This window comes from Lycorma delicatula, chromosome 1 (genome assembly GCF_047948215.1).
Source record: "Lycorma delicatula isolate Av1 chromosome 1, ASM4794821v1, whole genome shotgun sequence".
Taxonomy (NCBI): domain Eukaryota; kingdom Metazoa; phylum Arthropoda; class Insecta; order Hemiptera; family Fulgoridae; genus Lycorma; species Lycorma delicatula.
In genome coordinates, this window is record NC_134455.1 from 247,803,273 (window position 1) to 247,824,071 (window position 20,799).

General features: G+C 30.3%; 1 protein-coding gene across 1 annotated transcript in view; it reads right to left on the reverse strand.

Annotated features, from left to right (window-relative positions):
- Sema2a (Semaphorin 2a) overlaps window positions 1-20,799 on the reverse strand; it is a 567,293-nt gene that overhangs the window by 176,095 nt on the left and 370,399 nt on the right. The window contains exon 3 of the mRNA XM_075354839.1: window positions 9,071-9,122. Within this exon, the coding sequence (XP_075210954.1) occupies window positions 9,071-9,122 (52 nt within the window). The remainder of the gene's footprint in view (window positions 1-9,070; window positions 9,123-20,799) is intronic.

The following is a 20,799-nucleotide window of genomic DNA, read 5'->3' on the forward strand; positions in this document are numbered from 1 at the left end:
ATTTCGTTTCGATGCAACGAGTACTGTGATTCGTACAGTTCGAAATAAAAAATACGTTCATACGAACGTTCCGTTCCGTCATGAAAAAATGAATCGTTACGGATTCTGTATTTGCGAGGGATCTTGGAATGAAAGAAACCCTGTTGCTTAAAATCATACTTCTGGAATACATTTCATCTCACAATTTTCCGTTCTTCATGAATGAAAAATTTGTAAAAGAAATAAATATTCCGATGCAGTCAGATTTTTTGTTTTTGGAATCTTAGATACATTTATATTTAATAATAAGAGCTTGGTTTGTAGGTCCTTAGTTGCAAAATGACGGTCACTATATTTTGGTTATCAACAGCACTCCAGGCTATAGATCCCTAGAAAATGGTAATTTTCCATTCGTTACAGACTTAATTCCACTTACAAAAAATAACCAGATGGCACAATATTTGAGTACCTTTTTTATAAGAAAAGTAAGTAGTGAATTAATAGATTATATACTTTTGAATAAGTGTAATTTGTAAGATAAGGACAATTACACAATAAAAAAATAAAATAAAATTACATCAACTGTTTACGAATTTTAGCAAAGGCCAAGTGTTATTGATTTTTCACAAAAAAAATAGTCGATCAAAACAACTACAAACCGGTACGTAAAAAGTGATAACGCAATAAGAAACTTTGAGAATAAGAACTGTTTTCTTTCGAAAGAAGAGTACTAGTATTATAAAATTAAGTCATTGCACGAAGACTGTACGTGCCTGATAATTCTAGACCCAGAGTGAAGCTTGCACACACTAAGTTTTTGAGCAATTTATTATAATTTGTATTTTCACGTATTTCAGTTTTACAACAGAAATTAATTAAGCTACACGATTCTCACGAAATTGAAACTTCAAAATTTATAGTACATTAATTTAATTTAAACAAGGAGCAATTTTAAGATTTGTCTACATCTACCGATACCCTCGTAGATAAATATATAATTGATAAATGAACAAATTTAGATTCTTAAATTTCTAACACATTGAAAAGCTGATCTTTATAAAAAAAATATTTCGGTTAGCAAGAAATGAGATTAATTTAAATGAGATTTAGTTATTCAGTATCGACGTTCCAGTTCGCTGAATGATTAGAAACTTATACATAAAAAGGAGAGGGAAACATACTGAACCGCTGAGAGTCCTCGAAGAAGTACAAAAACTATTTTTCTTTAAAATGTTCATTTTAGATCTAAATTTGATAACTCACTTCACAGCCACGAAGTACATGATCAATCATAATTATACTGGAATTTTTGGTTGTTGCAGCGTCACCAAATTGTAAAGCTTATTGTAAACAGCGGCAGTCGAGAAACAAGCACTGAGAGACGGAATGCCATTCATAAAACGTCTGTCACATTTTAGGTATATTTTACTCAAAACATTACATAGCAGACGACCACAGTAAAATCACAATTTGATTATCCAACATTTAATGTATCGTTTACTGCTAATTCACAACACAATAGCTCACTTCAAAGAACGTCGTCATTAAAATATTAATTTCATATGAAATTAGTTCTTCACGACAAACTAAATTACATACTAAAATTTCTTTTAATATCAGCGCATTCAACAAATTTATAAAAATAACCTATACTTCCAAAGATTTAAGAAACAAGAGAAAGCCTTTGTATCGGCGTTCGAGAAGATAATCGGTACTTATGGAATAAATTTAGTAAGGTTGAATTAGTATAAGAAATAATAAAAACCTCATAGAAAACAATAATCAAAATAAATTAATTTTAGAAAAACAGCTATTTTTTTTTTTTTTTATAACTATGATACTAACAACGACGTAAATCAAAATATGAAGAATTTATTACAACAAATAAAAAAATATGTCTTATTAATGTCTATAAATACTTCTTGAAAAGCTTTTCATCGTGGCTAACCGGTACGATCTTTAACCACAGTTCCACTGTTTTTTTATGCGATATGTCAGATGAAAAAGAAGCACGTAGAGAAGCATTCGTATTATATATATACCATGTCTTTTAATTGATATCGATGTAACATTTTTTTGCATTTCTTCAAATTAAACTGGACCCGAAAAGCCGTTAAAAACTTCTAAAATGATTGTAAATTACGTGACTTTAATCTTTTTTTCTGAATTTTAGTAATAAAAATAAACCACACTTCTAAAGATTCAAGAAACAAGAAAATGCGTTTGTATCTGCGTTCGAGAAGATAATTAGTATTACCTTCTAATTGATATGGAACAAACGTAGTAAGGTTTATAAAAATGTTAAATATACATGATTAAATATATATTATATGTTTATATATACTTCGCATCTATATATAAATAATATTGAATGCAATATGCGACAATAAAATCAAAAATGAGCGTAATGAAGAATAATATACTATACAAAAACACAAGAATACAAAGTTCAGTTAGTCAAAGTTATTCAGCAGAAACACAGAAAGTAGCTCAAAAATACAATCTTTTACTAGAATAGAAACCTCACAAACAAACTTTAGGCGCCCTTATTTGAATAAATCTAGTTACTAAGTTATGAAAGGAAATGCTTTTAGCTGAAGTTATACCTTACCGACCGTAAACGGTAGGTTGAAATTTCTATTTAACTCGTTTCTACTACATTTAAAAACAGATTATAACCTGAAAGGAATCTCTACCTTGTATTTTTGCATATACGACAGAAAATGATAAAAACTATCTCAAAAGTGACATAATAATATTGAAGTGTGGCTATCAGGATCTGAAATCACGATATCGCTTAAAAGCTTATCTCAGTAAAAATTTCCTGGTGTCGCGCCGAGCTGCTTGTCAAAATACGTACCAGCTTCCGTCCTGTAAGGGTAGTTGACAAAGAATATTTTTACAACTTTTAATTAAATTTTGTTATACTTTTATAACTCTGCTGCATTAGATGTTTAAATCGAATGTTTTGTTAATCTAAGTTTAACATTTGACCCTCACACTTTGCAGTCCTGCTGAAAGAAGGCCACGACAGATTTTCCCAAACATTACCTTTAATAACCCTCCATTAAGAGTGCATCTCAAGACTGAGAAGTTGAAAATGTTTATGTTCTTTATGTTCCTTTAATGTTCCGTAAATATGGCGGTGCAACGGGTGAGCGCTTGCCTCCGGACGAAGGACTTAGAATTGGCTCCTCTACGACACAGATGCTTGCTGTGATCGGCCAGCGTAGAATTCGAGATATTAGCATCACGGTTGATGGCTTCCGGGTGGAAATGGCGCTTTACTCAATTAAATACTTAGTTTGGTTCCAACGAGTCGATCTGTTTAATAAACATCTACAGGAGGTAACAGGCAAGGCGGAAAGGGCCATTAACACCCTTGGTAAGCTAATGGAATCCAGGTGGGGACCGCGGGAAGCCAAGCGTAAACTACTAATGTCGGCTGGAACCTCAGTGCTTTTATACGTTGTTTCAGCGTGGTTTACGGCCTTGGACAGGAAAATGAACGTGAGGCGGCTGGCCTCCCTCTAGCGTCGGGCAGCTTTGAAGATGCGGCTGCCAATAGACCGGTGTCCATTGAGACGTGGGGGTGCTGGCGTGAGTCCCGCCGATCCGTCTCCGGACCTTGAAGAGGATGTACGAATGGATGCAGAAGGCTGACTCTGCATCCCTTCTTTTTCGGGAATGGAAACAGGGCTGCGACGTATCACGTACAGGAGCCTGGACCTGGAAGTTGAATCCCAGACTGAGGCCGTGGCTAAGGAGGAGGCATGGGGACGTAGGTTTCTTTGTTTCTCAGCTCCTCTCTGGCTTGGGAGGTGGAAGTTTCCTAACTGCATATGCTGCGGCCAGATGGTTACTACGGAGCACATAATCTGATTGCCGACGAGCATGGACGATTGTTCGTCCATGCTCGCATCGATGTGCGAGCATGTGCGTATTAAGAGATCAGATAATTTTACTTTCTTTACCTGAGATAACTCAAGTTTTACAGCCACAGATGGTGAGCAGACGGAGAACTGATTTTAATATCCATACTTTACCCTTTGCCATTACAAGGGGAAAGTATGGATACACGTATGGTACACGTCATTACGTGTACTATGCTTAGATAGGTAACAATCCACCACGCCTTTAATTGGTGTGGAATTTTAGAAATATTCCACCTCTTTCATTAATTTTATTCCTACGTATAGCAAAAGCTACTGGAACACGTCTTTACAATAACACAATAACGTAACAAACTTCCAGGTAAATACACAATGTACTATAGCGCAGTAACATCTTAGCTATCGCAAAAAAAAAAGATCCTAACAGAGAAATTAGTGTATATATATATATATATATATATATATATATATATATATATATATAATTCAAACTATTAAACCGTACAGTCATACACATTTATTCACAAAATAAAACATGTCATAAATAACCAGTTATAATCATCAGTTAAAAGAAATGACTCTGAAGACATCTCATAAGAAATAAATTTTGTAGAAAAATTTAAATGCACGGCTTCAACAAAAAATCATGAAATCCATATGCAAGTTGCAACATCACAGCTGTAAACGCACATTTACGTAATTACAATTTTTTATTATATTACAACATAAAGGAACAAAAGAATTTTAAAGGAAACAATAAAACAGTCGGTCTTCGGAGCCCATCCTTGCACTAACATTAAATGAAACCGTGATTCCGAGTCACGTATTGAATCCATGTATGTGGACGAGTGAGCCAGCCTATGTCTACACTGCAGGGATTTTCAGAGGGGTGGAAGGAAGGTTAACTGTTAAAGCAACAAATCGAAGTCTTTCTGTCTTTCTCTGTACTTTTCCGTCCCAAAGAAAACTGATTTCTCCATTTTCCGACCTCTCAGTTTCTCTTCTTTCCGGGTTAGGGTAACAGAAAAACTCCCCAGAGAAATTATACTACCGCGATTTATATCTTCTTGATAACAGGGGTTCGAATGATACACGTTGTATATACAAAACGTCCCTCGTAATAAAGGTCAAATATAAATAATTACAATACAGAAGAACGGGATGAGCGACGATCGTCTCACTCCATAGAATTAGACAAACGTTTTAGTACAGGTGATGAAAGCGTTAGATGCGAATAAAAACTGAAAAAAGGCATAGCCTACATATTTTACTCAATTTAACAGTTATACTCGTATTAATATCATAAAAGATTTAAAAATATGTTCAACTTATATAATTTCATTTTTTAATTACACTAACGTAACACTAACTGTGAATATTAAAGCACTATTTTTCGATTCATTGATCAGTAAGACAGGGTGTGGTTACAATATTTTTTTTTTAATTTACAAAAATATTAGAACTCGAAAAAAAATTTAAATATGCTTCGGGAAGGTTTTTTGGAGTCATCATGTAGCCTTTTCGATAATGGTATTGCCACTGTTTAGAGCACCTACATGAAGTGATTAGAAGAAACTACACCATATAAGATCATAAAAAATACTTAATCTGAGTTGTATTTTTTTTTTCCAATTTGTATTTATTAATAAAATTTACATCGTTCTGGCGAGTTGAATTCGAGGGTTTCATATACTGTGTGTAACTGGAACGTTTAATACGCTTGTGTTCACTTTCCCCGAGGTAATTTTCAAAGGTTGAATCTATTGTAGTAATTAACCCAAATTACGACATACTACAATAGATTGTACATACTACGTACAAAATACGACAACATATGTCGTAAGTTGTACGTGTTCATTGCAGCTATGTTTGAATGTTGAATTCGGTCTCCAAATTTAGTATCTGCAGCTGTCAGTCAGTACAGTTAAAATGAATGCTCTTGAAACGTTTTCGGCTATTCTGCCATCTTCAAATGAAATTTATAATCATTTAGAATTAAAATATATAAAAAATATAAAATTCACATGATTGATCGTCAGAAGATAAAAATTTTGTAATTGTAATAGTCGTAAGTTAAATTAAAAAATTATGTCCGGTTTGTAAGTGTGTTACAGTTGTTATGAATTCAGTTGATTGATGGAATTAAGGAATTGAAATTGTGGCTATTTTCTGGTAACATTGATGAAAGGAATTACAGTGTACTATGGTATCTTGTTGTGTTAGTTTCCTATATATGTTTATATCTAATTTATTTAAGTTTTTATTAATTGTTATACCTAGATAATCAATGCTATTGTTAATTTCTTGGTTTATAGTGAAATTAATATTTTCATCCAATGAGTTGATTTCATTAACTATTATATCTTTTTCATTGTTGGTCGATTAAAAATAATTGAAATGTTATCCACATATCTTTTATATAGAATGATTTGACGGTAATTAATTATTGTAGGCAGAATTGTTTTTAAATTTATTCATAAAAATGTTTACCATAATTGCCGAAAGAGGTGATCCCATGGCAAATCCTTTCTCCTGTTGGTAAAATTTATCATTGAATTTAAAATAATTATACTTAAGGGGTAATTTTAATACATTAATTATTCCAAATGTCAAATTGGTTTTTAATTTCAATTCAGATAAAGTAGTATTAATTATATTTATAATCTTGTCTATATCAATATTGTATACATATCTTTTACGTTAAGTGTCATAAGTTTAGTAAATTTTTATCAAATACATTAAAAGAATATATTAAAACAGAAAGTAACTATAATTTCAAAAACAGTTATGAATTAATAAATATTGTTGAGAACATCAAAATAAACAATAATACTTTCTTTCGTTCTTTTTCCTGTTTAGCCTCCGGTAACTACCGTTTAGATAATTCTTCAGAGGATGATATGTATGATAGGATAAATGAAATGAAGTGTAGTCATTTACACTCATTTCATTCAAAAAAAAAAAAAAGAAAGAAAGAAGGTATTATTGCTTATTTTGATGTTATCAAGAATATTTATTAATTCATAACTGTTTTTGAAATTATAGTTATTTTCTATTTTAATATATTCTTTTAATGTATTTGATAAAAATTTACTTGATTAAAAAATTACTTACTTAATTGGGTACATTAATAAAATTTATCAAAGTAGCCGTATAGGCATATTGGTCTTATGAATCTTTGGTAATGCTTTTAATATATGGAATTCAGTGTTAGTGAATTTAAACTTTTTTTTAGTGTCATTCTCAGTGAAAACATATTTACATGTTTTAATCATTAGAGCAGTTTCTTTTTTGATTTTATTTGTAGAATCTTTTATTTCTTTAAAGTTATTATCTTTTATGAAAAGATATTCTTATATTCAAACAATATATTGCAAAGCTGTTTTTAAAATTATATTTACGTAATCATATTTTACCAACGGTGCCGGTGTTTTGAAAAACTTAGTTATGTTTTTGTACAATCGGTAATTTTTTGCAGACGGCAAGATTTTAAATAAGGCGTTTCAGTATTGTACGCGACAAAATAACTTTTCCTGAAAATGTTGGCAATTTTGTATGAATTTTGGTACGATTAATGACATACATCAATATTATAGATTAAATTTACTTAGCATGGCATGGTCCCGGGATCGAATCCCGGTCAGCCATGGCGTTTTCACCCGCAACAGAAATTTTCATTCGTCTGAAGTAATACGTAATGGTGGTCCCGGAGGTTAAAAAAGAAAAAACTAATTTGAACCTTGATTATTTACACAGTTCAGCTGTATTATGTCATGGATTTTCTTTAATCATTAGGTACGGCTTTTAGCAGTCAACAGAGCTACATTAAACTAAGTGTTAAATCTTTACCGATTAGTTTGAACCATAATAAAGCCGTTTTTAATAACATTAAATTTCGAGAGTTGTTTTATTTTATTCTCCGGTAACGTTTTCTGTCAACTATGGAATTTTAGTGATGAAATAAAATTCACATTAAATAATTGCAGAAAAAGTAAAGGAAAATGTTCTTTATTCACAACTTTTTTAACCGGGATATAAACCCTTATTGAAACATAAAAATTCTAAAAGCATGTTTTATTAATCTGCCTAATAACCAATCTCTTTTTACTGTACTCCTAAATATGGCGTTTAGTAACAATGTTTTTCCAGTTACCGGCTATTTTCCAACAATGGCTGTTTCATAGCTATTTCACTCACGAATGTATATTTTTTTAAAATTAAATAACAGGTATGTTCGTTTCGAAGAATAAAAAAAAATACATAAATTAATGAAAAACGAACGACCTTCATTACGTAAAAAAAGTGATTAAATATTTCGTGCGAGGGAAATGTACAGCAACTTCCACAAGAGAATGGTTAGCCGCAAATCGGACTCGTAAGCAGCACTCCAAAAGAACGTAAATGATACTGAGATAATTTCAGTACTTTTCCCGAATTATCACGTTAATTTAAGTTATTTAAAAAAATTTTCCTCTTTTTAAATAATGAATTATCTCCGTCGTTTAACGACTTTAATTAAATTATTACAAACATTTATCAATCAACTTTAAAGGTATACTTTTTTTATAATTCCTAACAGTTATTACTTGTAAACTAGTCGGTAACTGAAAAATCATCGATCTAAAAACCTCTAATTAAGCTAGAATTTATAATAGCACTTTTAAAATTGTTTTTGCGCTTTCATACAAACGCAAATTATAGTTTAAAAAGTAGTAAAACGGGTATTTTTAATTTAGTTTTTCTTGTTCTTAGAAAACAAGATTATAATAAAAAATACTAGGTAGGTAACAGAAAATTTATTTAATAATATAACACGATCACTTTTTACTTTTCCCATTACTACAAAACGAATATTGTAATAAGCGTCAAACCCGTCGATAAAGATAAGACGACTAGGAACAGTTTTATTTCTTCACTGTAGTTACAAACATCCCATTATCTTGTATGTCCAGTCATATTTTGCAAAGTTCAACGTGTACAAAAACAGTATTTAATTAAAGTTAATTATTACAGCAAACTAATCTTAATACGGAAAATAAACCATCAAACTAGCTGGGGTTTTTGCAGTACCTACGGGGTAACACCAAATAGGAACACGACATCGAGAAAATATTTTCAAGAGCGATAAGATTTCATATATTAATTAAATGAATACCTTAATTCAGACATCCAATTAAGATTATAATTAATTCACTTACCTCGCAGTTGGAATGACTGATGTTACTCAAGTTCAGCCGAAACACCTTATCCCTGAAAAGAAAAAACAACAATCGTTACTTAACAGTAAGGGATTTCTTAAAGACTAATTACCGATGTAGTTTGAAATCGTCCTTTTCAAACTACATCGAGCGTTCATATCGGCTGTTGAGACCGTCTGATATCTAAGATGATTTATTGACAATGAAGATGATTAATTAATAATAATCATCACACAAACTCCAGGCTTGTTTGTGGGAACGCGATATGGAAATATTTTAGCGTATGAAAAATATTAAACTGACCGGAATTCGAGCTCGAGATCTTGCTGATAAAAAGCTGAGACGCTATCGGGCCACCATGGAGATAGACTTAAACAAAAATAACATTTTTAAATTATTCATTGCGCCTTTACATACGGGACGACTTCTAAACTCACCTGAAAGTTTCACTACTGACCGTTTATTACAATATTTTTCTAAAGGCCCCACCGATCGGGCGGTGCAATAAATCACGTACTATGAAATTAGGTTGAGTGGGGTCGATGTGAAGCAGGCTGTAAAAAATTACAAACTGTATTTTTAAAAATGTATCGGTAAAAATTTAATGGCTATTATCGTGTTAGGGACATTACGGATTCTGGATTCGAATATCAGTCAGACTTGGTATTTTCACGCGGATAAAAATTCATCTCTTTTAATCATCTATAATTGAAATAGGGTGCAGTCGCTTGAAAAAATAAATAACTAATATATTTTTATTTTTATTACGTGTCATATTAAAAGAAGACATTGAATAAATATCATAAAACCGATATTACATTTATGTCGATATGAATGTGTTTTTTCTTTATATTTTAAGTGCATTAGTCATAAGAGATTTCAGATCAAAGAATTAAATAAAATAATTACAGTATTATTTTTATAAGAATTCACTTTAATAGATCTGCAATAACATTTTATCAACACGATATCATTTTGAAACTTATTTTGTACATAAAACTACTTTCCGTTTTTTCTTTTTGAACCGATATATCATCGTAATTAATTTATTAAAAAAGCCTCTTTAAAATACAAAAAAATGTGTCATTAAATTTGTATAAAACATGTAAAAACGTATTTATATACTAAGGGTTTCGTACATAAAATATATGAAATGCTTTATACCTTGTATACGTAGTCTACGTACATTTGCGTTAGTAAAGGATTATTGAACGGAGTATAGATTATTTTTGGAAGGAGAAGTTGGTATTAAAAAGAAAAAGTAAACCAACAGTCTCTTGAGACACGGTACAGAAGACGTCGTACTCAGGTTTTTGGAAGGAGCGGGTGGGTTCAGATATGAAAAGAAGGGGGTTTGAGGTAAAAAAAAAAGAAGTAGGTGTGAAATGAAAGCAAGCGACCCTGACAAAGCCAGAACAGTGAGAAGTAGGCTAGAAGGAGTACCACTTGAAAAGTCTACACGTCTATAATATGAGAAGACTACACTGAGAAGAGGTAGCGATAGAGCTATCTACACGAGCTGATGATGTACAATAGGTATTCTCGTACCTAAAATAAACAACAAAGAATTCACAATACATTATTTTCACTAGAATATTATCCATAAACTTAACCGACATTCTTTGTACGTTTATAATTCATTTTATTCATACATATCGCTTACAAATAAAATATATTATAAATCATGGCGTCTTACACAAACTGTATTACAAAACGGTAATTATGAACAAAAACATTTACACAAGTATTTTCATCAAAACTGCTTAAAGATTATACTAATTTATTATGAAAAAAATATATATTCTTGAAATATATTAAAAATTATTTTTGAATTCAATACAGATAAATTCAACAAATTTTGCCTATTATATAACACATGTAACATAACTCTATGACCCTAAAAATTATCCTTTCGAATAAAAGCGATTACGTTAATCAATCTGCAGCATCTTTATTTTAAAATTCTCGTATGATTCCGGTTCTACTGATTTATCTTAACTTACCTTCTACTGATTCCGTTAAATCATCTATTTAAAAAAGAAATAATGAGGTTTGGTAAGATACAAAAATGTAAAATTACTGAATATAAATTTTACATGCACTTCTTTTTAAGCTAACAAGAAGTATTAGAATCGTGCACAATTATCACCGTTAATATAAATATTAACAACTGTTTTCAACCTCACCTGTTTTAAATCTCATTTTTATTTTTATAGAGATATGATTTTACGAAGATGAGAACAATAATCAATATTTATTACTGAGCAAGAAAATATAACCCTAATAAAAATTGAAGTTCTATAAATGTTTGTTTTGTTATTTTAAATAATCGACTTGAATATCATTAGTTAAGAAGAAAGAAGTTCATTATAAATGAAGTTGAGAAAAAAATAAAAGAACATGTTTTCTTATATAACTTATAAATATTCTCAATATTTTAATGTAAATAAAATTCTGTATAAGTAGTATATTTTTTTAGATATTAAACGACTTAGAACCTGGGAAATATTAGAGATGAATAACCGAATACGGGTGAGATATTTCATTTTCCCCTTTTATCTCAAAAGAAAACCCATAAATCAATCAATTGTATCGAAAAACTGTTAATCGATTCAGTATTCACAAGATAAGGTCCAAAAAAAGAAAAGTCTCACAACACCAGTCCATTATTTTCCCACACCTAACTTAAAAATATCATCATCTAGATAACTTTGTTTCTCATTAAAAATTACAATTGCTTTGATAGGAAAATTTACGTTTTAAATTTAGTTTTACAGTACATTTACTGCACTCCAATTATGGTAGATCTAACCGTTTAAGAAAAATATGTGGAAAATTGAAAATCCCCACACTTTTCCACGAATCTTTTCCAATGAAAAAAAATATCGCTTTAAAATGTTGCAAAGATAAAAATAAAAAATACAGCTTTAATTTATAGCCCAGACACTTTATTTTTAAGATATCGATCTATTTTAACATCGTCTGCTAGAAAAAAATAAACATATGATAAATAAAAAATATAGTAAATAATAACTTGTTTTTATAGTAAATAAAAACAATAGTAAATATAGTAAATACTATAATATTATTAGTAGAATGTAAATGCTGTATTCTAATTTTACTTGTTCCTATCTATAGCATATAGTCACGTGAAGCAAAAGTACAAATTAACAGACGGTCGAAATTCTCACCCGTTTAACTCGAAGTTCTTTACAACCATTTTATCATCCCGCGGTTAATTTAAATTATTACACTATCTACAATATAATTTATTCTACAATGGTATCTGAAATATCATGTTAAAACACATGGTTCAGTACCAAATTACATTTACTAAAATTACTGAGAAAAAATATACTTTTTTGAAACCAAATCGGAATTATTTATATATATTTTTTTTTACACCAAGTAATTAAAGTATCTAACTTCACCGTACCACATGACAGTACGCTGTTTATTTGCACAGCAATATGTTATGGCAATATCGGTACTTACAAAAAGGATGCAAGGCTATGTTAAAAAAATTTTAAATGATGCAGATAAGTAAATTTATTCAGCGATCTTAAACATCAGAAATGTCAAAATTATCGTATCCAAAAGAACTTTCGTCGATCATCAATTTTATTTATAATTTCAACGTGATCCCTTAAAGTTCACAAATTCTCTTGCATGTACATATATTTTATTAGCAAAGGTACAGTTAAAGTATCAAGCTATGATATAAGATAAATTAATTGGATATGACTTCAACCCGTACCTTTGATAAATTCATTGGATGTAACTTCAACCCGTACCTTGTCTACTCATAAAGCTAACAATTACGTGTGGCCCGTAACATCGGCAGTCATCGTAACATTGCGGTATCAATAACCACGCATCAAATGACGAAGCTGAATCATTTACAAGTAAATAGAACATCTTCGTACGTGAAGTAAAGGACCAATAACGTTGATTTAATCTAATCTTAAACAGCAGGTCGTCTCTTTCAAGTTACACATAAGCTATACGCGAGAAATTAGCATGTCTAATGAGCAAACGAGCGCGCGTGTATGCGTGTTATCATCTTTAGCCAGAGTCCCGAGTTGCAAATTTCCCGTCTTAGTCTCATAATCCTACGCGGTCTTATTCTTATTCTTCGTGGATTACAGCGTAATGTCCTCCATTAAGGAGCCACGGTTGTAGAGTTTAAGTCGTTTACAGTGGTTAATTTCTTAATAATCTTGCCACACTATAACACAAAGCGCATTTCCCTATCTTAATATAAACACAAACAAAACGAGTTAACCTCGTTGTTTGGTTTAACTTTATTTCTCTTTACTTTCTTCCTTTTCTTTTTCTTCATTAAATAAAAGCATCGCTGAATTCATTAAATGCTCTTTTCTTCTTTCTTAATCTCCAGGGAAAAATTCAGCAGTAAACTTTTTATTAAACCGTTCGTTTAATTAACTATTAAATTATGGCATGAGAAGAGTTTAATTAATAATAGTATTATTTTTTTCAGAAACGTACATTTATACCCCGATATGATAAATTTGTTTTCTATTATATAGACTTAACATTATTTAATTTCAAAATGATACCAGACAACAACAAGAAAATATGAATTCAATCATAAAATATGCATTATATCTATTAACAATGCGTTAAGAATGTAACACTTATAATTTAATTCCATTAACATATTTCAACCAATGCATATAACAAAAATTAACAACTGTATATATAACAAGCGGTGTTCTGTAAAATTGAATAAGTCGAACTGTAATTACTAAATTAGGAGTTAAACTGAAAAATAATTCAGTAAATTTTTCATAATATGCGCATAAGATAGCTCCGTAAATGTTGAAAAGATAAATATTGATTTTTACTACCAAAAACTATGTTCAAACTTTATTAAAAAAAAAAAAAAGAGCTTTTTATTCGTAAAAGTAAAACACGGTGGTAACACATACACATAACACGCATTTGCAACAATAGACATACCATTTTAAAAAACCCATTTTAAATATATTTAAAAATATAAAAGAGAAAATAATTATTCCAAATAAGTAAAACTGAAGTAGAAGTGGTTTAGGAGAGAATAGCTGAAACAGGAAGAGAAATAAAATCGAATCAAGAGTTGAGGAATTACTACAAGAGTTTGTTCAGAACAAGTTGAGATGTTTTCGTAAAAACAACGCTAAAAAGGATAGTGTAAGAGGGTAAAAGACGGGAGAGAAGGACCGGGAGAAGAAAGAAGGTCCTGATTTATTTAGTTAGGAGAAGGATAGGGCGGATAGGAAAGGGAAAAGGGAATTGAGTCGGCTAGTGATGCTCGCCGAGGCAGGAAATTTGATTTATACGCTGACCAGGCAACAGATCTGGTATATGATTGATTTCTACACAGACACAAAACTGAATCCCCGGTCCAATTCTTTTCTGAAAACAAGACTTAAGCTAGCGAATTCCTAAACAATACATTATTGACTCTTTTGAGAGCTAGATAAAGATAAATAAATAATACTATGCCGACAATGCAATCATAGCACTGCTGAAAAGGACGCAAATCAGCTGTAGTTTAAGGAGTTATAATGATAGATAAAAAATTTGCAAAAAATCAACTAATCAGTGGCTATGCAGACACATTATGTTAAGGAATGTAGGAACGATTGGATTATCTATTAAAAATTATAATTATAATTGATAAATAAATTTAATTGTTGAGGATTTGGGAAATAAAATAAGCCGAATGCAGTGTTGACCATAAATTGCATACGAGTTAATCCTAAATACCTGAACACAAAATAAAAAAAATGGATAAATTAAAACATTATATTAACTATCACAAAAACAAATATTGCTCGGCTATTGAAGCTCACACGGTTAATTCCGTCGACAAGAAGGAACAAACCACCAGATAATACCCTTACCATTTTTCATACGTTATTCTGGTCCTAACTCTGAGGAAACTCTCCTCCCGTCATTAAATAATTTAAGTAAATTCAGCCCACATCCTGTGTTGTGGGCCAATGTAAAAACCATTATGTTTTTAATACTTTGAGCAGAACATGCGATTCCTAGGAAGTTTCTTCATCTTTAGTACAGAGATTCCAAATTTTCTGATATTTATAATCGGAATTAACGTAGCAACACTTTTTACACGTTAAAAATACGTAAAGTATTTTCAGAAACGTCTTAATTATTAGTGTATGTAGGAGAAAAGTATTCAAAACTCTTCACAATCCATCATCCATGCAATATTTCCTTCCGCTTTCTAACCTTTAGATACCATCAAATATAAGACATCAATCGTACCATTGAATGAAAGAGTTCGTTCAAAATAACTGGAGAAAGATACTTACTATTGGGTGAAAGAATTCTTTCAGAATGATTGGAGAAAGATACCTAATTGTAAGATAAATTTTTTCTTACTCGAACCGTAAATTTAGAAATAAATTTCAATCCTGCTATGGATTCTTATTTGTAACCAAAATTCTATGAAAACAGGTGCAGAATTATTATCATTAAAAAAAAAAAAATGATTTAATTTTCGTACAATTTTTTTTCTCATTCTTTAAGTTTGAAATTGTTATCTGAATAGTGTTTTCGTTAGCATATTCATTCGGAAAAGGGACTTAAAACATTCGGCTTGCTTCCTGCCCTTAATGTCTAAAAGAATTTTTTCTTATTTCAATTGTTACGTCAGAAATAATTTTTTCACAGACATTTATCATATTAGAAAAAGGGAATTTAAGTTTTATGTTTATAAAAAAATTTCTCCCTTTTCGACGGAGTTATCGAGAATTATATTTTCAATATTTAACAGTTCCACGATTTCAATCCTGAAATTACAAAGAAAGTTCGCAACCTCTCTGTTCAATCAATTTCTTTTATTTTTACATACTGAAAATTTCGAAGAGCATTTTAACAAGCAAGATTTTTCACAAAACCTAAGCAATTCTATAACACGAGTAAGAAAGATTGCTGTTTAACGATTTCTAAAGAAAAATTCCTAGAGGAGTCTCTGTGTGCTGCATTTGGTATAAACATTAAGTTTTTACTAGTTCATTAAAGAATAAATTTAATTTTGAAAAAAAGAACAAATATCCAGAATCGATTTAAATATTAAAACAGAATTTACCACTACAATTTACCACATTTATACCACTATTCGAGTTAAAACAATCGGAAAATCTTGAATCCATTACAAGCAAGCTTGATTGATACCTAATTCCATATGTATATATTTTAACAATTCCTTCAACCAATCTATTATATATTTAAATCAATTGTAAAAATGTTCTTTCTTAAAAAGATGAGGAGTTTAAAATTGATCCATCGGAATGACAAGAAAAATTCAGGTAATAACCAATATACTGTGGAAATAGAGAATTCAAATTTGGCTAAAGTAAACGATTAAATAAAAAAGTCTAGTTTATTTTTACAGCGTTGAAAAAAGTCTGCTCATGAAAGCAGACTGTTCTAACTTCTAGTAAATTATTTTTAAATAGAGTACCAACTCTTCTAAATTATTAATTTTCCGGAAATTATTTTGACAAAATTATCTTTGCCCGTAATATGACTGATTCAAATTTTCAGGACTTGTAATCAAATTGCACGACAAATAATTCTCATGAACTCGCACTTCTGAAATGAATTCACCTCCAAAACTTTTCAAATTTCACAAAAATTCTCTTGAATCTAATAAATTTCAGACCTCATTAAAAAAGGGTTTCATACAAAATAATCTAGTTTACACTCTTATAGAGTAAATTATCTACGGACAACGGGAATCCTTAAAAATTGAAAATATTAATTATTTTAAAAATGAAATGCTGTAATTTAAATTTTAAACTTACACTGGATGCTATTTTACACAGAAGAAACTGGATAATTTTTATATCGCTAAAAGAAAATAGTAGTAAATCATCTAACGAGGAGAAAATCTGCGTTTTACAATCGTAATGAAATTTCACAAAATTAAGTGGCCTAAAGACCGGTGACTACAGGCTTTATCTAGTTCAGGTTGTTTCTATTATACACTATAGTAAGCGATATAGTAGAAGTTCCCCCTAACAAAAACTACAGGTCTATATTTGTAGGTTTATCTTCATCATATGCATAAATAAAATTGATCACAATAGTCTGCCTACCTAAATGTGTCCGTTAAATTCAAAGACTATGAGCTCATAACACGAGACTAAGAGAATCCCTACTTCGAAATCTTAACGATCATAAAATGAAAAGAATTAGTTTACAAAAAATGAAATCTTGAAGAATGTGAGGAAGTACGGAAAGAATTACAGTTACAGTAGCAAGTTTTCGTAACGCTTCAAAAAAAAAAAAAAAAAAAAAAAAAAAAAAAAATAGAAAAGAAATAAAACTTAGAAATAAGAAGAGGCTGACGAGTGCTCAGGTGGATACACAGAATAACATTTTCTACATAAAATTACAATAGAGAATCAATATTCAGCAGTTTAAGTGTAGAAAGCAGTCAGTTAAATTTGCAATTTCTAAGATTATTTATAAGTTTTACATTAATATTCGCATGCATGCAAAACTGTATGAAAAGGTAACCCCAGATTATTTAACTAGTAAAGAAATCCTTCTTTAAAATGTACTACTTTTCTTTATTTTTGGCAATTATCTAAAACAAACTGATGATGTTTACATTGCGTCCTGATAATAATAACATTTAAGTTCTGACAAGTTATTCAGATTGGGAACAGGAGTTAAGTAATAATTTTGTTAAAAAAGTATAAGTTATTTTCAAAAAAGAAAATGCATTATTAGTATTTAAGATAAAATTATTTAGAACAAATATTCAAATGACTTCAACGCGGAAAAATCATTATACATGTTAATAATGAATTATATTTCCTGAACAAAGAAGATTCGAGAACAAAATAATACCTTATGTTTCTTGGACTAAATTCCACCGAAGTTTAAACCAAACTTTAATTTCAAGTTTCTGATGAAAATAATAAGTTTCTGATAAGATTTCAATATAATGAACTGAAAAAATTTCATAAAGTTCACACTATCGAAATAAAATAGATAATTATCGTAGAAAAGGTACAATTAGGCACGTTCCTTTATTTGCGACGTAGGTCGCAATAAACGCAGATTAATCTAAAGTTTTAGGAACATTATAGAGTTCATCTATGTTTAACCGAAAGTCAAAATTATACATTTTACATGTGCATATTATGTCATAATTAAATTAAGACGATCGGTTTAGTGATCAGCATATTGAATTTCTATGACTTTTTGATAACTTGTGGAAATAGTCGAGAAAGATACCGATATTAAAAGATTCGATCGATATAAAAAAAAATACATAAAAGTGTAATATTAAAGAAAGGTAACTCAACAAAATTATTCAATACATAACCACCTATATTTAATAAAAAGAGATTTCTTACATTAATTAGAAGCACCGTGCATTCTACACAGAGAAAAACAATACGATTCGGTACATACAGTGTAACTTGCAAATGTCATCTATTAACTGGAGGAAGCGAATCTTTTAAGTGAACAGTATTTTTATTAAACCTAATTTTAGAGTTTAATAATAGAGGCGATAAAATGAGTTAACTAAATTCTCGTATTTTGATTGTTACACTTTGAAAAAAATGGATTCTTTTTAACTAAATATATTTAACATAAATTTATCATGAATGCAACAATAGTGATATCTTACATATTATCTAATACCAGAAAATGTCCAGATTTGAATCTTCAGTTGTTAGGTTTTTCTTATTTTTCATTCTAAACCAAAAGTTTCAAATTTTAGGCCTATAAAAAATGAAATATTACCCTTATAATACTTATTACTCTCAATAAACAAATCAAGCACTGAAACAAAAAAAGGACTGCAACTCCAACATTTTCCTGAATACGAAAAACTAACAGAAATTTAATTTAGTGGTAAATTAACTTACCGATTTTGTAAATAGTAAAATTCTTGTAACATACTTTGATTAAAATAGTTCAGTTAAAGATCTTAGTTATTAGCAAATCACGATTACAAATTCCGTAAAAACGCTACCGAATTTCACATAATTATTTTTTGTACCGATCACTGAAAAAAAGCTACGTTTAAACCAAACATTAATAAAGATATATTACACGGTGGGAGCTTTGATCTGGGAGTAACCGTTTATTTGAATTTAGTATTGTCAAAAACCGATATTTGTATGCGGTATGTGTTACTTAGAGTACTATCGATAGTTCTAAGTACTGGCAATATATCTCACTCGATCGCATGAATTATGACCCTTAGTTGACATACGGACTCAGATTACTTAAATACGAATAGCAAAAGCTTTAAAAAGAACACCTTCCAGTTGCGTTCATTTTTAGAGCAAAATCAAAGATATTTATACTTGTACTCAAACTACTGTAGGATGGAACACTCCTTTTTTGCAGAAAATGACTGTGTATATAACTCAAGATTAAAGTATTACATACTCGTATCAGAACACACGAAGAAAACGAATATTGAAAATTACGAACAAATTAAGATAATTTCTTAAATATCTTTCAAGCTATCGCTAGGCTGCCAAACAAAGTTTGTTCAGTAGAAAAAAAAAAAATTTCGTTTAATTTCTATTACTATAAAGGATTAAAAACAGATTTACTATATTGGATTAAAACTGTAAACAGTAGTATTAATGATGCCAGTGATTAATTCCGTGGTATCGTTTTTTCTAGAAAAAACTAAATTAACTAAAAATTTAGTAAATTGAAAATTTAAATAACTTTATGCTAAGCAGAATATTTCTACCCGGAAATGTAAAAAAAAATCCAAAGATTGATTATTGCCGCTCGGCATTATTGGAATTAGATTCAAAAGTGGAATTGAATGCTAGTGCAAAACTACGTTCAGTAATTATTTTTGAATTTTCCAAAGTAAATGAATCCCCGCGCTGCTTTGGCGAATATTTTTACTACGTCCTATATATTAACCTTTAATACAATGGTGCAGTGCGGATTTCGCTGAACCGATCTGGTGATAGGCGAGGAATGTGGTGGATAAGGAAAGCAGGGAGTAAGAGAGAGATGTTTGAAGGGGACCGATCTAATTGAGAGGGGTCGCCCATCCATTAATTTACTGCCGCCGGACCTTGCGCTAGCTAGCTTGTTAATTGTCATGATCGATGTGTACAATTCCCATTCACCTGCAGTAACCCACCAACGTACTACTCTTTTTCTCTCTCAATCACAGAGACGCGCGCGTGCATTATTACCTCTTTCTCACTCGCTAGCAAACAATCACTCACCCGCTTACCGATACGCTTACTCTTATGCACTACCAATCCAACGTTCACCACCCGAAAACAGACGAATAACCTATTATATAGAGTTGAAGTTTTACTCCGACAAAATTTAACTTCGTACACAGTAACGAATGTGATAATAAATCTACCACTCCAAAGAAATTCTTATAATAATACAGGTAATTAATTATTAAATTCAATAGATACCTGAAAAAAATGATAGTTCGTCTAAACCTAAAAAACAATAAGCTCGAACTTAAATAAAGTATTATACCTCACCGAACCTACAATCACTTCTTATCAACGATTATTATAATTTAATCTGTTATTGACAAAATTACACACGCGCGCGCGCGCGCGCAAATATATATATATATATATATATATATATGCAAGCGTATGCATACAGTTTATATTTAGTTGACTCATTTTATCATCACTGTTATTAAATTCTAGGTTTAATTAAAA